Source organism: Manis javanica, chromosome 7 (genome assembly GCF_040802235.1).
Source record: "Manis javanica isolate MJ-LG chromosome 7, MJ_LKY, whole genome shotgun sequence".
Taxonomy (NCBI): domain Eukaryota; kingdom Metazoa; phylum Chordata; class Mammalia; order Pholidota; family Manidae; genus Manis; species Manis javanica.
In genome coordinates, this window is record NC_133162.1 from 105302370 (window position 1) to 105318161 (window position 15792).

Consider the following 15792-nt stretch of genomic DNA (forward strand, 5'->3'; position numbering starts at 1 on the left):
TCAGATAAGATGTGAATTGTTCTATTATGCATGTTGGGCAGTATTACTATTATATCTCTTGGTGCTTAGATCTTGGCTCAATTGTTTTACCTTAAAACTGTACTGCTCTGTTTATTAATAACAAAATTGTCAAAGGAAGATGGGATAGCTGTATAGGACCTTTAGAGTTGTTTATTTGCTATGATATATTCACTTGTGCCAAAAAAATAAATAAAATGAAACTCACTTTAAAAACAGATGACACTGAGAATCTTGGCATTTCAGATGTCCTTAAAAACAGTCATTCTACCCTTTCTAGACATTTGCTTTTAACAGACTATATGAATTTCTTTGAAAATATTAAATGACTTATTATAGTCTTTTGTTCTTTTACTTTTAGAATCTTGTTACTTTTACTTTAGAATCTGTGATTATTATTCAGAATTACAGCCTTAAGTCCATAGAGTTGAAGCTCTGGAAGAAAACTCTAAAAATCATAGTTCTTGGAGTCAGGCATTCCTGGTTGTGATCTTGGGTGGACCTTATCGATAAAATGAATATAATATTGCCCTTAAAACACTGGAGTTCACATACTAGGTTCTTATTATATAGTAGTTTCCTTGCTTCTCCCTTCTGCTTTTACTGCTAAACTCTCTAGGTGGGCTTTGTGAGTTATTCAGGCTCACAAAACCAATACATGTCAAAATTAGTTGTAATTTAGTGTTTGATTCTTGTTTAGGACAAGAATATAATAAAATCACCAACAGTAATATTTTCATTTCCAAATTACTGTGGAGTGTTCCATTTCCCTTGGCTGTTTCATTAAGTGTTTTCTTGTTTGTTTTAATTTTAGGCTGTTGAAAGGTATGATATATTTGATCCAATACAGTCCATTTCAGTCCAGGAATCTACAGTGGTGACAAGGACATGGGACTCCTCCTGCCAGATTCCAAATGGTTCAGTACAATTGACATCCTGGCTGACAACTGTGAAAAAGAGCCTTGGATTATTTTATTTTTTGTGTGTGGGACACCACAATCCCAAATCCATAGGACACATCAGGTAACCTCTCATAACTTCATAAAAACACGTCACTTTTTCTTTCAAAGTGTTACCTGTTAAAAGCAAAAAGCCAGAGTATTTTAAATAATTTCCACCCCCTTAGTAATCTTAACTGTGTCGAGAATGAACCAATTAACCTTTGTATGGAATATAATTAAGGAAAACATGATTTTATTCAATGTACCTACCCTGTGACTTTAGAATCTATTTTTTCTTTACTTTTCAGATATATTTATAGATTCTGGATACCTAATTAGGTATTTAATTGCAAAACATTCTTTCAGGAAAAGAAGTCTTGAATTTTCCAGATTGATATAGAGAAGACAAATTCTGAGTTTTTTTCCCCGCAAGATTTTATTATGTTTTCAGAAATACAGGGGAAAAAAAACAAATTTTACAGTGAACAACCATATAACCAACCCTAGATTCTACCATTAACATTTTATCATACTTGCTTTAACCTGCATCTGTCCATCTATAGCTATCCCTCTATCCATCCATTCATCTTAATTTTTTTTTATGCAGTTTGAAATACATTATTTTTGTTTTCACTGCAAAAAGAAAATTGTAATTCCGTGAGATGATGGATTTTGTAGTAATCATTTCACAGTATATACGTGTATCAGTTATCATGTCACGTTAAAATTATACATTGTTATATTGTCAATTATATTTCAGGAAGAAAAAGTTTTGTTTCCGTCAAGTTCTGCTTTTCAAGTTAACATTTTTCATGTCCTAAAATGATAGCTATCTCTGGTACATTCCTGTTTGATCCAGTGGATAGCCCCAGGGTTCTCTTGAACTCACTAAAGACTTGGAATATATTAGTATCTTACAAAGGTGACCTCCTATGGACTCCATATATTAGACCATCTGGTAATATGTGTTGTTTTACACTGAATCACATAAGTCATGTTAAATACAAAATTCAGCAAAACAAATCTGAAGACACAAGTGGCTTATTGAACGATTCATGAAATGGGCATCATCCCACCTAGCAAGGAAAGCAATGCTCCAACAGCTATTCAAAGGGAGAAGTTTTTAATGACAGGACAGGGAAGTCCTAAACAAACAAAGGGATTATTTTGGGTGAGGTTACCTTCCTTTGAGGGATGGAGAGGAGGGTACTTGTGACAGATTACCTCATTGATGCTGACCAGAATGTTCCTGACTGATGACATTTCTGGGGAAGGTTGAAACTGCAGTTAGGTTAGGTGTATTGTTTCTTTTTTTAATTACTTCCTTTCAAAATTACAGGATAATTTAATGTAGAATTTGAGAATCAGATGAAAGATCTGATAGGAAAGTATTTTTATCACAGGTTGATACTCATAATATCTCTTTAGAGAAAATATTTTTTAATGTGTTCTAAATAGACATTTATAACTCTCCAACCATTACCTTCCATCTCAATATGGCTCATTCCTTAATGTTTCCTAAGAACTTTCAAAGGACTGTGTATATTAAAATCCCTTCATAGCCTTATTGTTTCTCTTATCTCATTGTATTAAGACTATTTCAACACGTCTGCCACTAAACTCTACTCTTTGAAATAAGGAATTTTATTCTATATGTGCTCAACATTATTCCTAGAATATAGAAGGTACTCAGTCAATATCATACAGTAATTAAATGTAAGAAATGTTTCAAACTGAATTAACTTTTTTTTTCTTGCTAAGGCTTCAAGTTCCCTGTAGAATTCTAAAATAACCTTTGCTAATGAGGATGTCTGATACTGTTACTGTAAAAAATGAAACTGAAACAATGAATGATTTGGACACAGAAGTGAAAGATACAGCCAAAGTTGAAAATCTTACCAAATCTGAAAACTATGGGAAGATTCTGGCAGAGAAGAATGAACGTTGTATTGACAACAGTATTGATTTTCAGGTAAACAAGATTTTCTCTCTGGCTATAAATACTAAGTATTCCTTATCTCGTTATATTCTTCATATAATACTTACTTGCAGAATCCTAAAAGGGTAGGTTGACCCTTTGGGACATGCTTACCAGCTAGTTTTTGAACCATCTGGATTAGCTTGTTGAGGCTAGCTCTTTGATTTGCTTGTATCCATGTAATATAATTACTTTTACCTGTATGTGGCCAATATGTTTTGTTTTGTTTTGTTTTATTTTTTGGCTTTGTAACTTTTTTATTCCCTTTGCATCTCTCAGGTTGAATTCGAATTTACCCTAAGAGCTCTTAGAGGAAAGGAAAATAGAGAGATTGAAACTGTAGAAGTTCTCAGGGAAACAGTCAATCAACCATGACTGAGAAAGGAGGTTGGTGGGAAAAAAGGCACTTGAGGCTTTTGATGTAACACATATATGATGACTTAAAACTTAGAACCACCAGGAAGGCTTTTAATTCCAGGCATAGATGGAAATGATGAGTTGGTCAACGGATTGAGGATAGGTAAAAATTGTTTCAAGGAGTACCTATTCACTTCTAAGTGGTCTGGTTATCTGTTGCTGTATAACAAATTATCACCAAAAAAAAGTGCTAACAATTTTATTTTTTAGTATCTCATGACTTCTGAGTCAGGAAATAGAAGAAGGGCATGGCTGAGTGAATTTTCTGTCACACAAGGCATCAAGAAAAGTCCCTTGCTGATATTTAACTGATAGATGAGCTGGTCAAGAAGGTCCAAAACTGTTTCACTCACTTATCTGGCACCTTGGTGGGGATGGATGGCTGGAAGGTAGGCTCAGCTGTAACTAGGAGCATGTGCTCATGGTCTCTCCAGCATGGTAGGTCCAGGGTCAGACTTACTGTGTGGTGAACCAGAAAGAGTGATCCAAGGGCCAAGCAATGCTGCAAGCTTTCTTTTGTCCTAGGCTTAGAAGTCCTAGAATGTCATTTCCACCGTCCTCTTTTGATGACACATGTCAGTAAAGCCAGCCTGGATCAAAGGAAGGGAAATCTGCCTCTCAGTAGGAAAAAGACCTTTAATCTACCATGAAAAGTTATCTTAAAATACTGTCTTTGACACTTCTTATTTTAGTTTAGCCCTATGATAAAGATTTCTGTTTTTGGAGAAAATACTGTCATTCCTACTACATCCTAAAGACATTAAGGGCTTTATACAAAAATTATACCTTCATTTTTTTTATGATAAGTTAAAAAAGTTCCTTTAAAGATTATTTCATTCCTTCATTTAGTCAAAAACTCTGTTTATTCCCCCATTATGTGCCAGAAATGTGTTAGAAAATGATAGAAACTCATACAGCCATAAAAAGGCACTTAGGCCTCACTGATTAAGTATACTCAAGTGGTAATTACCTAAGAAATTGGGAAGAAAAACATTTTTTCTACTCATTTTTAGTGATAACACTTTTTAAAACAAAAAATTGCCATGCCTACCATCAGTATACTGAGAATTGGCAGCATGCCACTATCCTGATTGAATCTGAGAAAAATCTGCTAAAATTCTGTGGTATTCCTGATCAAAATAGTAAAAGATATTCTTTTAGCTTTTTTACTATACCTCATGTTCACTTCTCCATGTGAGGTTTATCAACAAATGATAAATTGGGATTATTGCATTTCCGACTATGTCTGTTGTGTTGCACTTAGCAATAAGCCCAAGAACATTCTGATGACCACTATCAAGTCATGGCCCAGTTGTTCATACTACAAGAAAATTTCATGCATTCCCCAAACACTTATTGAAAGCCTATTCTATGACAGTGGAATACTGTAGTAAGCGAAAATGGGTATGGTCTCTGACATTATATTCCATATAGCATGGTGACTGAAGATTGGGAGGAGGAACAAAGAGAATATGAGAATCCTTTTTATGTTGGTCCATTGAGTGCTATATTCATTATCTGTCCAAATGTTTGCTAATATTTACTATATGTGGTAATACTGTGGAGCTTTTTGAGACCCAAAATACTGCCATTTTGACTGTGGAGCAGTCAGGACATACATAACATTTTTGTCAAGTTTGCCATCTTCTATGGGTGTGGTGTGTGGCACCCCAAAGCAATTACAGTAGTAACATCAAAGATCTCTTAACACAGGTCACCTTAACAAATATAATAATAATGAAAAAGTGTGAAATATTGTCAGAATTACCAAAATTAAACATGGAGACATAAAGTGAGGAACTGCTGTTGGAAAATGATGCCAATAAGCTTGCTCAATGCAGGGTTTCCACAAACCTTCGATTTGTGAAAAAAAAAAAATCTGCAAAGCACAATAAGGTGAAGCAAAATTGAACAAGATGTACCTGTATGAAAGTGACTTAGGAAAATGAAAATGTTTTCCTAAAGAAGTACACCTTTCATCCATTTCCAAGCCTTAATTTCCTGACTATCCCCTTAATATTTTATTTTTAAAAAGTCATTTTTAAGTGAAGGGATATGATAGCTTCTTAAATACTGTGAAGAACTCTTAGGATTTTCTACTATCTGTTCAGGATAGAGTTTACATAAAAATAATTTCATCAAACTAGAGAGAGATGAGCAGACATTTGATATTATGTTGAATTGTTCCAAGCAGAGATTATCTCAGAGTTCCTTAATCATTGCTTTCATAAGTGATTAGGCTTGTATGACTCTCTACTCTTTAAAAATATTAGTTGTGTTTTTTACTCAAAGTTTTGTTTTTACTGTTACCTTTATAGAAGTGTTAAGATTACATTCTTAAGTATTTCTTGTGATTACTTTAGATCTAATTCAAATAATGACTATGCATTAATGACAGGGCATTAACTTTGCTACACAATTGCTATGGAGTTGTTTTGAATTGTTGATTATCTTTCCAAGTAATTGTGCAAAGCATTTTTGCTTAGTAACTTTTCTGTTGACATACACTGTTCCTATTGCAAATCTTGAATTATATGCTGGACTTTCTCTGATTATGAAGTATTTAGAAGATTGAGTTGTGAGGTGTCAGGTTTCTAAATCCAGAAAAATTTTAATACATTAGACTACTACCATTCTTTAACATGGTGTAAATGAGAGGGAAAGTGTTTGCTCTCATTTCATTCACTTAACTTATTTATATGGCCTCCATTGTTTAATTTTTCTCAGGGATAGAACTTTCAGAGTCAGTTTAGGGTAAATTACTTATGTTGATTTTTGCAGTCATTCATTTGAAATGTAAAATTAGAAATCATGTGCTCTGCTTACTTATTAGTGGTTCAAAGTCAACTTTCCTGTCCTTTTACAATTATATATTTGTACTTGACAAATATTTTGTCTAGGGGTGTTCATATGTATACACTGAACTGCTCCAAAACTGTGTTTATACACAAACAATGATCCCTCTCATTACAAACTATTTATTGAACAACAGGAATATTCCAGTCTCAATTGTGTTGGCAATCCTTGTTGTGGAGGAAATAAGAGAACTAATTTTTGTTAACAGCTAGGCCATTATGTGCCCGAGGGCATGAACAGCTTCCAATATTTATGACTAAATTTTCCAGTCACAGAATCAGTTTAGTATATTCTCAGTTCTGTAGCAAGCCCTTAGATAGTCAAAATGAGACTCACATCTTTTATCCTAAAGTTAGTTCTAGTGCATTTCTTTAAAAAGAGGAGGATGGGTAATTAAGGGGCAAGAAGACAATGGCCATCCAATAAGGTTATCAGAAAAACTCAGGGTACATGCCACACTTCCATCAGTGAGGTTAGTGGGCATTAAATTCCTTAATTGATGAAACATGTGAAGAAGTTTCTTTTAAAGGGTTGAATAAAAGTCAAAAAAATCTTAACTGTTTTTCTATTTGTCCTTACCTAAAGCATCCTATTTATCTTTTATCCAAAGATAAAAAGGATGAGTGTAAGTACCTAGTACATAGTTACAGCCTATCAAAGGGTAGATGCTATTAATAGTATGTTTATAATCGTGATTGTTACTAATTATTTATTAGCAACAGCACAGTTATATGGCTTCTCACATAGGTCACTTTATTGTTACACAACGTAGATTTTTTTTCTTCAATCATAAAATAAAAAGTAAAACTTAACTTATTTCTGATGTAAGCTCCCCCAAGTTTCAATGTATAGTTTTGTTCCTTTGAATTGTTTCTTAAATGTATACCATACTTTTATTAATATTCAGTGAGTTCAACTTTAAAAACTTTAAACTCACTTCCTATAGTGCACTGTACTTTTCATATTTCTAGGATTTAATACTCCTGTTGAACCTGGGTCATAGTTACACATGATAGCTAGCACTTATAAATACATTTCCTTTTCACAGTGCTTTATTATGGCATGTATAAAGAAGATACTCATCATTTCTTACAGATGTAGAAATGCTTTTATATATTTACTTCCTCAGATTATTTTCATGTATACCACCAGTAGGATCCTTTATCTTAATTTAATATCAGGGGTAACTGTAAATCCAAGAATCTGACTTTCTCCAGGAATTTTTCCTTACTTAAGACTTAGGCCTTTAAAAGACCTGCGCTCTTTTGCTCAAAACTTTAGATGATATTATCAGATGACTGATAGGGGTTGGTTTGTTTGTTTATCAATTTTTTTAAGAAGTTCACCCTCCGAACTCAGAAAACTGTGTTCCCTGTTACTCCAGTGGAAGTTATTAGCCTGGTCTCTTGTTTTAACCACTACTGACATTTAGCTAGACACTTTAATTCATTATCTTCTCCCACATAATTACCATTAATCCTTACTATTACCTGGAAAAGTATTTAAGAATTAGTAAGCTCTTCAGGGTCTATTAGCCTTAGTTGAAAAGTTTCAACTATTATAATTTATTTTATTCATAATAATTACAAATGAAAAAATCCCCTTCTTGAAATAAGTTAGACTTCTTAACTGAAAAATACTATTTTTATGCTAACACATAGTATAATTCATAAAGATTATTCAGTTCTTTCTTAGCTATATACAAGTCTCATGGTTAATGATTTCAGTATTTTCATTTTTTTTTACTTTTATAATAAAGAAGCTTTAAAATCTAAACAGTGTAAAGATAGACAAAAAAAAATTTTTCAACTATTAGACCGAAAGAGATATTATCTATGTACATCCCTTTATATTAACTTGACTATATAGATTTAGTTTTTCTTTTATTATTAGTTGTAAAGCTCTTTGGTTTTGGTTAGCAAATAAGATACAAGTAATGTTTTGAGGATCCTTTCAGATTCATAATCTAAATATATTTTAAATCTGTTTTAAGTTCCTCTGTTTTATACAAAAGACCAAAGTACTGAAATCATCAACTGTGTTTGTTTTTGCCTTCAAAGTTGATCTCTAGGGCAGCAAATTTAAGAACAGTGTGTTCATTGCAATATTACATCTTAACCATTTATGGTACCTTAGTTTTTTCTCCAAGCTGATAGCTAGCAGATCTGATATTCAGTTTCAAACTGAAATTCTATTAAGGATATTTCATACTCTGCACCCATTTTTTGGCCTAATTCCTGTCCTGTACTGCATAATCAATGTAAATTAAAAATCGTGGACTTTATCCCTACCATCTTATAAATTCTAACTTAATTAGCATATTTATAAAAGAATATTAAAAACCTGTTAAGCTATTAAATTTTGCTGTGACAGGGAAAGGGAAACTCTGTTAAAAGTGAAAAGCAAAATAATAGAGTATATCAATGAAACCAAATGCTGATTTTTCAAAAAATCAACAAAATCCACAGACTTTTAGTGAATGGACTAAAGAATAAAGAGAAAATACTCGAATAACTAAAATCAGAAACCAAAGTGGGAACAGTACAACCAATTCTACAAAATAAAAAGGATTATAAAAGGGTACTGTGAACAACTGTACAGCAACAATTGGATAATCTAGAGGAACTGGACAAATTCCTAGAAACACAAAACCTACCAAAACTGAACTGCAAAGAAACACAAAATCTAAATATACCTTTGGCTAATAAGGAGATTGAAGTAGTAATAAAAAAGCTCTGGACCTAATTCCTTCACTGGTCAATTTCACTAAATATTTAATAAAGAATACCAATCCTTTTCAACTTTTCTGAAAAATTACAGAGGAGGGAACACTTTCTACCTCATTCTATGTGGCCAGCGTTAACCCTGATACCAAAGCCAGACAAAGACACTACAGGAAAACTACAGATCAATAGCCCTTATGAGCAGTGATGCAAAAGTCTTCTACAAAATACTAGCAAACAAAATTTAGAAGCATATTAAAAAGATTATATGTCATGACCAAGTGGGATTTCTTCCTGCAGTGCATATGAAAAACAATCAGTGCAATCACCATATTAACAGAATGAAGGGAAAAAAACACCTGATCATCTCAATGCAAAAAAGGCATTTCACAAAATTAAACACCCTTTTATTATAAAACACTCAAGGAAAAAGAAAAATTAGGAATAAAAGGAAACTACAACATAATAAAAGCCATATATTAAAAACCCACATTTAATATCATACTCAGTGATGAAAAAAGCTTCTCTAAAATCAGGAACAAGGCCAAGATGCCCTCTTTTACCACTTCTATTCAATGTAGTACTAGAAATTCTAACCAAAGTAATTAGGTGACAAAAAGAAATCAAAAGCCATCAGAATTGGAAAGGAATAAGTAAAATGTTTATAGATGATATGATGTTATATTGAGAAAACAACAAATATTACACACACACACAAAATACTAAAACTAATAAATGAATTCAGTACAGTAGAAGGATACAAAGTCAATACAGAAAAACAGTTGCATTTCTTACACTAACTGAACAATCTGAAAAGGAAATTACAAAAGCAATTCCATTTATACTAGCATCAAAGAGAATAAAATACGCATTGACTTAATCAAGGAAATAAAAGACTGAATCATGAAAACTATAAAACATTGCTGAAAGAAATAAAGATGACATAAAAATGGGAATACATATGTGTGCTTACATATTAAGACTTGATACTATTAAAATGTCAGTACTACCCAAAGTGACCTACAGATTTAGTGTAATCCCTATCAAAATCCAAATGACATTTTTTACAGAAGTTGAGAAACCCATTCTTAAATTCATATGGAATCTCAAGGGACCTGGAATAACCAAAACAGTCTTTTTAAAAATTGAAGTATAATTGACATACAATATTATATTAATGTCAGGGGTACAGCATATTTACTCCACTTCTGTGTATATTGTGAAATGATCACCTCAATAAGTCTAATTATTATCCATCACCATACAAAGTTAGTACAATATTATTGACCATATTCCCTGAGCTCTACATTATTATGACTTAACATAATTTATAACTGGAGGTTTATACTTCTTATTCCCGTTTACCCATTTCAATCCCCCAAATCCCCATGACCACCAAAACAATATTGAAAAAGAACAAAACTAGAGAACTCACACAAAGCTACAGTCATCAAAACACTGTGACACTCATGTAAAGACAGACATACAGACCAATGGAATAGAATAGGGATCCCAGAACTAAACCCTTGCATATATAGTCAGATGATTTTTGATGGGTGCCAAGACAATGGAGGAATGACAATCTTTTCAGCTACTGGTTCTGGGACTACTGAATGTCCACATGCAAAAGAATGACATTAGACCCTTATGTAACACCACATACAAAAATTAACACAAAGTGAATGGAAGACCTAAACAGAAGAACAAACTACAAAACTTAAATGAAAACGGGAGAAGCTTTATAATATTGGATTTGCAATGATTTCTTATATAGGACATCAGAGGAGCTAGCCAAGGGGTCCCCAGTCCTCACCTCTAAGATGTAGATACCTGCTGTAAACTGCATACCCTAAAAAAGGGAGGGTCTTGATGGAGCTTCCAAACCCATTTAAAGTGGACTTTAAGAAGGAAAAAGGGTGAAGACTGCAAAACCACAAAACAGACGGAAGAAAGTGTTAAGACCTCAAGATTCTGCATCGCAACAAGCTCCCAGGTGGTGCTAGTACTGCCAGTAGATAGGCCTATGGGCAGTTCTTTGAACAGGGAGGGTGTAAGATGCCTAAGAGAAAGATAACAATATTGATGAAAGAAAATGACCTTTAAGCTGTGGAAGCTACTCTTAACTAAATGATTAGAGAATCCAGACGCCCTGCTCCCTGGGCATCTTCCAAGACCACAGGCCTCTTGTGACATTTACAGCAGAAACACCCACAGCCCAGAGCAGTGATACACTGATCCTGGCCCTGCAGAAAATGAAAGGAAAGCCACTGGGCTGGTTATTTTTTATGAGAGTGAATGTGGCATTTCCAAGAAGGAGTCATTACGGAGTCTGGCAAGACTAAATATCATTAGGCTCCTGATGCCACCCCAGCCCCTGAGAACTGACACTGTGCATTTGGGCTCAGGATGAATGGGTTTCTATTTGAAAAACGTGGACATTTGTAGAAGTTGTCATCACCACTACCACTCCTGCAGAATATGAGGAAGAAATGTCTTAGCAGAGAGATGTTCTCTGTTAATACCATCTCCTGCCATTACTTCCAAAAAACATCCTGAGTTGGCAAGAGGAACTCAGGGTAGTGACCAGCCACATCAGAGTTAAGATTCATGGAACTCAAAAGGATTGCAGATGAAGTTCATTCCATAGTTCATCTGCAACCTGTCCATTTTCCAGAGACCATTACATCCATGGGAAGGGATTGCCATTGTCACCTGAAAAGCCAGTGGCACAGCTGGGACTCAGCCCCAGTCTTTACCTCTATGTACTTTTTTCCAGAGCACTATGCTACCACAATCATGACCTTTCCCAATCTTATTTGAGCCCAATTATCTTAAAAGCAGCATCTGTGTTCTGACACATTTTACAGTAAACTCAAGAAGCTCTTTTTGCTGATCCTTATAAATTCTACATTTGCTGAAATGAGGACACTGTTGAGGGCAGGGACTTGCTTCCTAATTTGTGAGATTTGGCTAGAAAAGTCAGGTAAGCCAGGCAGGTTGTTCCCAAGATAGATGGGTTTTGAAAAGTTAAAATGCTAAATACACACACATAAACCACAATTTCGCCCAGGGTGGTGCTCAGTGTCTCTGTCAAGCAGGCGAAAGGAGACTAGGGACAGATGACTCTTGCTTTATTTAACACAGTTCTTGCCACAAGAAGCTTTCCTCAGCTGAAAATTACCACAAAGGCTTATTGCAGAATGGCTAATCCAGGTGTGTTAAGCAGTGTTAGACTTCAGTTTTCCAGAAATACTGAAAGTGTTTTGATGGTCATTTTTCAATGTGCCCTGAACCACACTACTTTCTTTGCCAAGAGGCTCTACTATTTCATGGAAGGTACCAGCATATATGACTCTACCTGGTCAGGATCGTGGTTACTCAAAGTGAGATTGATCTTTAAGTAAAACAGGTGATCAGTCAGATGTATCAGAAGACCCCAGGCACCATGATTGCAAGTGATATGGGTGGAAGATACTGAAGGCTTCCTCTGGCCATTGTGCTCCCGTAGGATGGATTTTTTTTTTTTTATGAATGAAGCCATTATCCTCATCCTTCAAAGCAGTGACTGACCTGCATGCAGCAATATCAACCATCACCTAACCTAAAGAGCTTTTTAGTAAGGACTGTATCAGGATAAATTGCTTGGTTTGCACATACAGCTTTTGCCTTAATCCCAATGTTATTTTTTCTATGTATAATCAGTGAATCAGTGTGAAGCCATCATCACAGTGTAGTAATAATGCAGTGTTTGTAAAGTATAATTATCATGCTCTTATTCTAATCAGGATACCAAAAGGAATAAAAATGACAACAGTCTCAAAAATAAAATAGGACACAACCTGTACAGTATTGGGTTTAGCAGTGGTTTGGATATGACACCAAAAGCACAGGTAACAACAACGAAAAGACAAATTGGATTTCATGACAGTTAAGAAGTTTTGTCTTTCAAAAGACATTATCGGAGGCGGAGCCAACATGGCGGTGTGAGTAGGACAGTGGGAATCTCCTCCCAAAAACATATATTTTTGAAAATACAACAAATACAACTAATCCTAAAAGAGAGACCAGAAGACACAGGACAACAGCCTGACTACGTCGACATGTGCCAGAGCCCAGCGCCTGGTGAAAGGGGTAAGATACAAGCCCCGGCCGGTGGGACCCCAGCACACCTCCCCCCAGCTCCCGGAGGGAGGGAGAGGGAGCCCAGGACTGCTTAACACCCAGCCCCAGCCACCCACACCACAACACAGACACAGTGCATGCGTGGAGGGCTGGAAACTAGGGAAATAGGGCAGCAAAACCTCTGAGCGGGTGCCGAAGCTGATGCCCCTGTGACAAAGAAAAGACAGTACTCTTTGAAAGTCTTAAAGGGACAGGGATTTAACAGCTAGACGGAAACAACACAGGTCATAGCCCAGTGGCTGGAAATTACAGGGAAAACTGGGTGCACTAACCCCCTGGGCACCAGCTCTGAGACCCCTTACGGAGGTAAACAGCCAAACAGCCCCCCCCCCCCCCGCAGTCCATTACCCCTCCCGGCGCTGCAAAAGCAGAGAAACAGCCTAAGGCAAAACACGCCCACAGAAAGGCAGAAAGGAAAATTCCTACACTTCGGCAGGGCAAGACACAAAGACCCAGCCTACACGCAATTAGCCAACACAAGCCACTAGGGGTCGCAGTTGGCCCAGTAAAGAAAGGCCAGTAGGAAGTGAAAAGTTTGGCCCTCCCAGATGACAGTCAATAGCACCTATCAACATGAAAAGGCAAAAAAATATGATCCAAACAAGACTAACCCAGACAGCTCCGGCATCTGCTACATCTTCCCCTGAGAAGGAACCTGGGAAGATAGATTTAGCCAGTGTTCCTGAAAAAGAATTCAAAACAAAAGTCATAACCATGCTGATGGACTTGCAGAGAAATATGCAAGAACTAAGGAAGGAGAATACAGAAATAAAACAAGCTCTGGAAGGACTTCAAAACAGAATGGATGAAATGCAAGAGACCATTAATGGTCTACAAAACAGAGAACAGGAACGCAGAGAAGCTGATGCAGAGAGAGATAAAAGGATCTCCAGGAATGAAAGAATCCTAAGAGAGCTGAGTGACCAATCAAAAAGGAAAAATATACGCGTTATAGGAATAGCAGAAGAAGAAGAGAGAGAAAAAGGAATAGAAAGTGTCTTTGAGGAAATAATTGCCGAAAACTTCCCCAAACTAGGGGAAGAAATGGCCTCTCAGACCACAGAGGTACACAGAACTCCCATGACAAGGGATCCAAGGAGGGCAACACCAAGACACATAATAATTAAAATGGCAAAGATCAAAGACAAGGAAAAAGTATTAAAGGCAGCCAGAGAGAAAAAAAAGGTTACCTACAAAGGAAAACCCATCAGGCTATCATCAGACTTCTCAACAGAAACCCTACAGGCCAGAAGAGAATGGCATGATATACTTAAGGCAATGAAACAGAAGGGCCTCGAACCAAGACTACTGTATCCAGCACGAATATCATTTAAATATGAAGGAGGGATTAAACAATTCTCAGACAAGCAAAGGTTGAGGGAATTTGCCTCCCACAAACCACCTCTACAGGGCATCTTACAGGGACTGCACTACATGGGAGCACTCCTAAAAAGAGCACAGAACAAAACACCCAACATATGAAGAAAGGAGGAGGAGGAATAAGAAGGGAGAGAAGTAAAGAATCATCAGACCACGTGTATAACAGCTCAACAAGTGAGTTAAGTTAGACAGTAAGATAGTAAAGAAGCGAACCCTAGACCTTTGGTAACCACAGACTTAAAGCGTGCAATGGCAATAAGTTCATACCTTTCAATAATCACCCTAAATGTAAATGGACTGAATGCACCAATCAAAAGACACAGAGTAATAGAATGGATAAAAAAGCAAGATGCATCCATATGCTCTTACAAGAGACTCACCTCAAACCCAAAAACATGCACAGACTTAAAGTCAAGGGATGGAAAAAGATATTTCAGGCAAACAACAAAGAGAAGAAAGCAGGTGTTGCAATTATGGTATCAGACAAGACAGACTTCAAAATAAAGAAAGTAACAGAAGACAAAGGACATTACATAATGCTAAAGGGCTCAGTCCAACAAGAGGATATAACCATTATAAATATATATGCACCCAATACAGGAGCACCAACATACCTGAAACAAATATTAACAGAACTAAAGGAGGAAATAGAATGCAATGCATTCATTCTAGGAGACTTCAACACACTACTCACTCCAAAGGACAGATCCACCAGACAGAAAATAAGTAAGGACACAGAGGCACTAAACAACACACTAGAACAGTTGGACCTAATAGACATCTACAGAACTCTACATCCAAAAGCAACAGGATACACATTCTTCTCAAGTGCACATGGAACATTCTCCAGAATAGACCACATACTAGGCCACAAAAAGAGCCTCAGTAAACACCAAAAGATTGAAATCCTACCAACCAACTTTTCAGACCACACAGGAATAAAACTAGAAATAAACTGTACAAAGAAAGTAAAAAGGCTCACAAACACATGGAGGCTTAACAACATGCTCTTAAATAATCAATGGATCAATGACCAAATCAAAATGGAGATCCAGCAATATATGGAAACAAATGACAACAACAACACTAGGGACAACAACAACTTCTGTGGGACACAGCAAAAACAGTCTTAAGAGGAAAGTATATAGCAATCCAAGCATATTTAAAAAAGGAAGAACAATCCCAAATGAAAAGTCTAAAGTCACAATTATCGAATTTGGAAAAAGAAGAACAAATGAGGCCTAGGGTCAGCAGAAGAAGGGACATAATAAAGATCAGAGAAGAAATAAATAAAATT

At 35.8% G+C, this 15792-nt stretch overlaps 1 protein-coding gene across 10 annotated transcripts in view; it reads left to right on the forward strand.

Moving 5' to 3' along the window:
- Positions 1–832: 832 nt before the first annotated feature.
- R3HDM1 (R3H domain containing 1) overlaps positions 833–15792 on the forward strand; it is a 160630-nt gene continuing 145670 nt past the window's right edge. For all 10 annotated transcript variants that reach the window (XM_037020742.2, XM_073241375.1, XM_037020746.2 and 7 more), the window contains exons 1-2: positions 833–1041; positions 2721–2931. In XM_037020742.2, the coding sequence (XP_036876637.2) occupies positions 2761–2931 (171 nt within the window). In that variant the 5' untranslated portion in view covers positions 833–1041; positions 2721–2760. The remainder of the gene's footprint in view (positions 1042–2720; positions 2932–15792) is intronic.